We start from the raw sequence: 7,729 nt of genomic DNA, 5'->3' as shown, positions 1-7,729 counted from the left end.
ATAAAGTAAGGGTCTGGTGAAATACAGATACTAAATCATTTCTAGCGCCCAGATTCGGCGCTAGCCAATTAGTGCATGCCAATGACGTTCACACAGAAATCGCCTTGGCAACACAATGCTTTTGTTCGAATTGAAGTGCAATTATCTGACGTAACAAGCATTACGTGCGCTGTCTGATTGAATTCCTTTTGAAATGATTCGGTATTTGTATTTCACCAGACCCTTACTTTTTGCGAAGGGGCGGGCGGCGCCAGACTATGAATCTTTATGATTAGCTTCAAGTATTTAGCTAGCTTAAACTAGTCATTATTCTGTTTATCAACTCTGCTTCATCATAGCTACTTGGCATTCCTCCTTCATTCACTATTACCACCACCTTCTATATCCTATTCTATTTCTTGTTTGATGTTTCAACTGAATGTTCTATTAGAGTTGATGACTGTTCTATTAGAGTGTCTCGATCTTATACTCTCAAAAATACTTGTGATCCTTGAGCTTACTGCAAGAATAGTGAAGGCATCAGCAGTTAGCAGATGAGCATTGGACATTAGTGAGTATGATTCGTGTGTTATATCCTATGGGTTTATATCCTATGGGTTTATACAGTAGTTGTAGTTAAGGCCACTCCAAGAAAATTCCTTGTTTCCCATTTCATTGACCTCAAAAATACATGCGGGCGGGCGGTTCATTATCCATTATTCATTATAGATATTTCCACTTCTTTTTGAAATTTATAACTAACTTACAGGTAAGAATACATGCAGTAGAAATATTTAAATTAAGCGGAACCTGAACAGTGAAAAGCTAGCTAAATGGGCTTTCTGAATGCTAAACTAGTTACTGCTGTGCAATCACATGAATAAAATGTTCAGTTGACAGCAATAATGAATGATCATGCGGGAAGAGAATCTGCATGCAGGTGGGAAATGGGAAACCATGAATTTTATTGGAGTGGCGTAAGGAAGAATCTAGTTGCCTAAGGGCTGGACATCTGTTCTGAAGTAATGTAAACCCAGCCCCAAAAGGTGTTTCTGGCACCCCAGAAACCCCCAGAAAAACGCCCCCCCCCCCCCCCCCCCCTCCCCCAAAACCGCTTTTGGGAATTTTTTTATTCTTGACAGCTGTAGACCTCTATGTAGTATTGTTTGCAAACCACAAATTTTTATTTAAAACATTAGCTGCTCAACCTTGGGAAATATTCTCCTCAAAAATCCTCTGATTAAGTTAACACATGGCAGTGCTCAAAACTTTGAAAGTTAATCATTAATTTTGAAGGATAACTACAGTAAATTGCACTCGGTAAATTGCTACTCAGCCATCAACAAGGTAGGCTATATCATACCTGGGATGTCTGGTCATGAAGTGGTCACTTTCAAACTTCTATTATTACTTTTCAGCAAATAATTCTCTCAAGCATGTGGTTGAAGAGCATTGAAACTAACTGAAGATATTGAAGAACTTATTAATCTAATAAAAAAGACAAAAACAGACATGAATAAATTACCAAAAAGGGTATATGGCCTTCAAAAATTGGCTAGTATCATAGTAGTATGAAAAAGATTGAAGTGGCAGCCAAGAAATGACTTTATAGTGTCACTTAATTTGTGAAATTGCAAAATTAATTGACATAATATCATTGCAGCCATTTCTTGGCTACCACCTTTGACCTTTTCACACTAGCCTATTCAACAACCTTTTTCACAGCTAGATTTATCTTTATTGTGCAGGACTCACAGATGAGTAAAAATTCACAGATAGTAATGTAGCTAATCAGTCTGGGGAAGAGATGGAGTAGCTAGTTAATTGTCTTTAATTGGTATGAAAGCATGTAATGCTGCAGCATCATTGTTTGGCTGTTCAGATGCCAGTGAAATCCTACATGAGACTGAATAAGACATTGAAGGAAGTCTTGTGTTGAGACTTGAATCCAGTTTTCCTCATTCCAAAAGTAGCTATAAGACTAGCTTGGGGTGTGATAGTGCAGGGTTTCATTAAGATTGTTAGAATGGCCTTAGAAATCCCTATGGCTTCAAATTCAGAAACCCCAGGTATTTTACCCCAAGCATCATAGTGTGTACCTGATAAAGTACATAAAAATCCTTACATAGCTCCCTACACACTGCTCTAATACTGTGACTGCTTTATTAGAGTATCTCGATTCTTGGTATACTAAACTTTTTTTGTCAAAAATCATCAAAATACAGTAAGGGGCCTAAAGTATTTTAACTGTATAGCTATCCATTAATAATCTTACATAGCAGCAATTAATGCAACAAACACACTCAGTTTTATGAACATAATACATATATAATAGTACAAAATACATCGTATACAATAATATACAAGTTTTTGAAAAGGTCCAGGAACTTTATGACCACAGGAATATGTACATGGTTGCACTTTATAATATGAATGCATAGTTGGTGCAACTACACTTCAGTCTCTATACAGTCAATATCATCAGAATTAGTGGCATCATCAGAACTAGTGACATCATCAGAACTAGTGGCATCATCAGAACTAGTGACATCATCACAGTTAGCAATATCACGAACTGGTAACTGAGAATAGACATTCTCCACTATGCTCCTTTCTTGTTTATATACTGCATAGCTGTCTGTTACTGTTTCAGGTTCTTCTATGCTTTCTTTGTCCTAATATGGTAATTGTGGTTATTGCAATGTAGAACTGGGTGGTTATATAGCATGACAATAACAGAACAATTTAAAATTACACTACAATATACTATTGTTATTCCACTAGATCAATATCATACCGTACGATATTACTGTATAGTAGGGACCACAAAGGAGTAGGCGTGGCCCACAAAATAACATCACCCAAAAACCAGCCTCAATTTTCCCTGACAACGGTGAGGAAGTATTGGTTAAGTAAAACTAAGCCCACAAAAGCTTTCAGATCAACTCGAAATACTTTCAACAAGTTGCTATGGAATTTTTATAATAATGTATTAAACGGAATTTTCTACTGGCTGAGTAACTGACTGACTGATTCCTTCAGACAAACGTAACTTGATAACGGCTAAGGCTACGAGCTTGATTTTTTCACTGTTCAGCATCGCTTCGGTCCGACAGGTGCCTTTTGGTATACCGCAGTATGTACAATGCCTTCTTTATGGACTTACCAGTGTCCTCTTTTGTGTCCCATTCATCTTTGCTGACAGCGAAAAGTGTTGATTTGGTGATAGGACGTGATGGCTTCCCTTCGTAACGGAAATTGTCCGCATTTGTCATAGCAGTGTGTGAAATAACGTTCGGTCACCGGACAATTTCTGGTCAATTACACCAGGTGTCAGCCTATAATTGAATTTGTCTGGAAATACTGTCCTTTCAAAGTTTATAGTGTTATATGATTGGGCTAGGAGGGAATCCAGACATGATGGTATTGACATGAAATTAAGTTATGTGTTTTTGGCTTGTACTGACCACAAAGGCATGCCCAAGTTAACCTCTGAGGTTAACAGTTTACTATGTTGCACCAGTCTACTTGTATCAGTCACCTGTAGTGCAGTAGTAAAATGTATTTATATTCTGATTGCCAGTAGTACTTTTACTTGTGGTATTTATGATATCGCCTGCACAATCAGATTTTAAACTAGAATGAACAAGGCATCAGTGCATCTGTTCATATTAGAGATAGAGCCACTATGATAAGCCTAAGCTAAATTTGACCATGTACAGGGTAACTATATCATTCCAAGGCAAGTAGAAGCCTTCCTTATGACTCCTTTCCTACAAAGGCCCAATTGTTTCCATAGAAGCCATTTCATGTGGCCAGCAGCTACTCTTTAAAATGCTGTACGTATCAGTGAGTGTTTGACAAGTAATCAGCTCTACAATACATTGGTGGCCCCAATGTTTGAAACAAACATACAAGTGGTAGAAACACGGGAAAGGAGAAACAATAAAAGTTAAAATGTCCAGTCTAATTGCTTGATATCCTCTCAAATTTCACAATGCTCTGACAGTACGACAGGACACGTCTGAAAAGTTATTTCGCACATTGCATAGTGGCACTTTTCAAACAGTTCTTGATTTGTACTGCTGTGTAACGGGTTGAACATAGCCGACAACGAAGCGTAATTATTCACTAATGAATATACAAAGAGAAAAACAAGAACAAACACTATGACAGTCACCATTTAGAAAGCTGGCAATTTAGTCTCAACAACAAGGCGTAATGGATACTTCACTTTTCAGACAATAATTATTGATATAACTGGGGCGCACGGCACCATTTCTTTCGGTATGTGTGGATTGCAGAGGTGCTTATTAAACAGTTCTTGATTCAAAATGCTGCATAATGGGGTGAACATAGCTGACAACGAAGCATAATGGATACTTCACTTTTCAGACGATAATTGGGATGCATGGCACCATTCAGATGCAGTATGCGTGGGTTCACCAGTCATAATAATTATTTACAAAAAAATGTTAACAAACAAGTACACAGAAAATTTTGGAATTTTCAACTAGAGTAGGGACCATAGCACATCGATAAAAAGTACTGAAAGTGCACGATATTAAATCATAGTAAAACAATAAGAAGTGTTCACATGTGTATACGTAGCTGTATGCTATATCAAAAGATAAACTAAAATATTAAAAATATAATAGGAATCCAAACAATAAAAAGTAGTGAAACAAAAGATGAATGATAGTAGTTACAGCACAGCTCAGTGGGAAAATCCCTGCACTGGTGTTGAATTGCTATATAGTGCCATTGTAGGGATTTTCTCACATAGCTTTGCTATATAATCATTCATCTCTTGTTTCTCTACTTTTTATTGCTTAGTTTATCTTTGGATATAGCATACAGCTATGTATGCTATATCAAAAGATATATCATTCCAAGGCAAGTAGAAGCCTTGGAATGATATATCTTCATTTTAAAATTAATTAAATTATTCTGTTTAAAATTTCTTCTTTAATTATTATTCATGAGATTTACAACCATATACATGAAAAAAATAACTATGATAGAGTCTGCCATCTGAAAAATCAACTTTTAAATTTCATTCCCCTGCAATCATTGCTAGATCCACCATGAAACTGGAGGCATCATTGTTGTCTTCACAGAAATATTGATTTTAGTATCTCACGAACCTAAAAATTATTTTATTTTTTGCTCCACACAAAATGCCGAATGTAACTTGCTACTTACAGTACCTACATTTTATTGTAGTTAAAAGTACACACACTGATAAGCAATTGAATCCACTTGGCTCCCAGCACAGGGTTGCTTTCTTTAAAATCATGAAACGAAACACAAAATTTTGAATTCAAGCTGAGACTTTGGGTGAAAAGCGTCAAAATATTTGTGCTTTAATCCACAGGGTTCTCTTAATGGTGTCAAAGTCCTTTCCAATGCTTTGGATGCTACACTGGCCATCTAATTTTGTTTAGAATGAAATGATGGTCCAGAACGTTTGGTAGCAGTGGCAGTCAGTGTTTCTGTAATTAGTATCTAATCCAAAACAGCCAAGCTGTAAAAAAAGTGTGCGGCCCTCAGAAAGGCTATGGTGAAAAAAGATGTGAAATCCAAGGTGGCGGCCAAGAAATGGCTGTGATGGTAGGTTAATGGTAAAAATTTTAATAATGACAATTCAGGTAAATTTTGTGAAGCGGCACAAAAATTCACCTGAATTGTCGTTATTAAAATTTTTACCATTAACCTACCATCACAGCCATTTCTTGGCCGCCACCTTGGATTTCACATCTTTTTTCACCATAGTCTTTCTGAGGGCCGCACACTTTTTTTACAGCTTGGCTGTTTTGGATTAGATTTCATTTCTTTTTGTATTTGTATACCCCAAAGCCGGCCTATGGCCAGCTTTGGGACTTTTTTAACCTATGTTTTTTTTCTTTACTACAGGAAGACGAAAAGATGAAGTAGATGTACTTTAAATATTTTATCAGTAAATGTACAAATTATATATATAATACATATGTGATCGGATTTGCGAAAAGGGGTCTTCCACACACATCCAATTTGCCAATTTTGACAATTGATAACTTCAGATTGGAAAGAGCTATTGCCTTGAAATTTGGACAGTGGTGATTTCTTTGCAGCTGAACTCTCTACATGATAGTTTCTTTGTAGCTGAACTCTCTACAAGGTAATTTCTTCTAGCTGATCTCTCTACAGGGAGATTTTTTGTAGCTGAACTATCTACAAGGTAACTTCTTCTAGCTGATCTCTCTACAGGGCGATTTGTTTGTAGCTGAATTCTTTACAGGTGATTTGTTTGCAGCTGAGCTCTTTACAGAATGGTTTCTTTGTAGCTGAACTCTCTACAAAGTAACTTCTTCTAACTGATCTTTCTACAGGGTGATTTGTTTGTAGCTGAACTATCTACAAAGTAACTTCTTCTAGCTGATCTCTCTACAGGGAGATTTGTTTGTAGCTGAACTCTCTACAGGTGATTTGTATGTAGCTGAATTCTGTACAGGTGATTTGTTTGTAGCTGAATTCTGTACAGGTGGTTTCTTTGTAGCTGAACTCTCTAAAAGGTAACTTCTTCTAACTGATCTTTCTACAGGGCAATTTGTTTCTGGCAGAATTTTCTACAGGGTGATTTCTTTGCAGCTGAACTCTCTACATGATGGTTTCTTTGTAGCTGAACACTCTACAAGGTAATTTCTTCTAACTGATCTCTCTACAGGGTGATTTGTTTGTAGCTGAACTATCTACAAGGTAACTTCTTCTAGCTGATCTCTCTACAGGATGATTTGTTCATAGCCGAATTCTGTACAGGTGATTTGTTTGCAGCTGAGCTCTTTACAGAATGGTTTCTTTGTAGCTGAACTCTCTACAAGGTAACTTTTCTAGCTGATGTCTCTACAAGGTAGCTAGTTTGTAGCTGAACTCTCTACATGGTGGTTTCTTTGTAACAGAACTTTCTACAAGGTGACTTCTTCTAGCTGATCTTTCAATAGGGTGATTTGTTTGTAGCTTCACTCTCTACAAGGTAACTTCTTCTAGCTGATCTCTCTACAGGGAGATTTGTTTGTAACTGAACTTTCTAAATGATGGTTTCTTTGTAGCTGAACTCTCTACAAGTTAACTTCTTCTAGCTGATCTCTCTGCAGGGTGATTTGTTTGTAGCTGAATTCTGTACAGGTGATTTGTTTGCAGCTGAGCTCTTTACAGAATGGTTTCTTTGTAGCTGAACTCTCTACAAGGTAACTTCTTCTAGCTGATGTCTCTACAATGTCACTAGTTTGTAGTTGAGCTCTCTACATGGTGGTTTTTTTGTAACTGAACTCTCTACAAGGTGACCTCTTCTAGCTGATCTTTCTACAGGGTGATTTGTTTGAAGCTGAACTCTCTACAAGGTAACTTCTTCTAGCTGATCTCTCTACAAGTAGATTTGTTTGTAGCTGAACTCTCTACATGATGGTTTCTTTGTAGTTGAACTCTCTCAAGGTAACTGCTTCTAGCTGATGTCTTTACAGGGTCACTAGTTTGTAGCTGAATTCTCTACATGGTGGTTTCTTTGTAACTGAACTCTCTACAAGGTAACTTTTTCTAGCTCATCTTTCTACAGGGTGATTTATTTGTAGCTGAATTCTGTACAGGTGGTTTGTTTGCAGCCGAGCTCTTTAAAGAATGGTTTCTTTGTAGCTGAACTCTCTACAAGGTAACTTCTTCTAGCTGATGTCTCGACAAGGTCACTAGTTTGTAGCTGAGCTCTCTACATGGTGGT

The 7,729-nt window shown here is 37.1% G+C and overlaps 1 protein-coding gene across 1 annotated transcript in view; it reads right to left on the bottom strand.

The window, feature by feature from the left end:
• Positions 1-2,264: 2,264 nt before the first annotated feature.
• LOC136255854 (uncharacterized) overlaps positions 2,265-7,729 on the bottom strand; it is a 28,842-nt gene continuing 23,377 nt past the window's right edge. Inside the window, exon 10 of the mRNA XM_066048744.1 lies at positions 2,265-2,654. Within this exon, the coding sequence (XP_065904816.1) occupies positions 2,430-2,654 (225 nt within the window). The 3' untranslated portion in view covers positions 2,265-2,429. The remainder of the gene's footprint in view (positions 2,655-7,729) is intronic.

The sequence above is a fragment of the Dysidea avara genome, chromosome 5 (assembly GCF_963678975.1).
Source record: "Dysidea avara chromosome 5, odDysAvar1.4, whole genome shotgun sequence".
NCBI lineage: Eukaryota > Metazoa > Porifera > Demospongiae > Dictyoceratida > Dysideidae > Dysidea > Dysidea avara.
The sequence above is the reverse complement of the archived record's forward strand: the minus strand, read 5'-3'. Positions and strand labels throughout refer to the sequence as shown.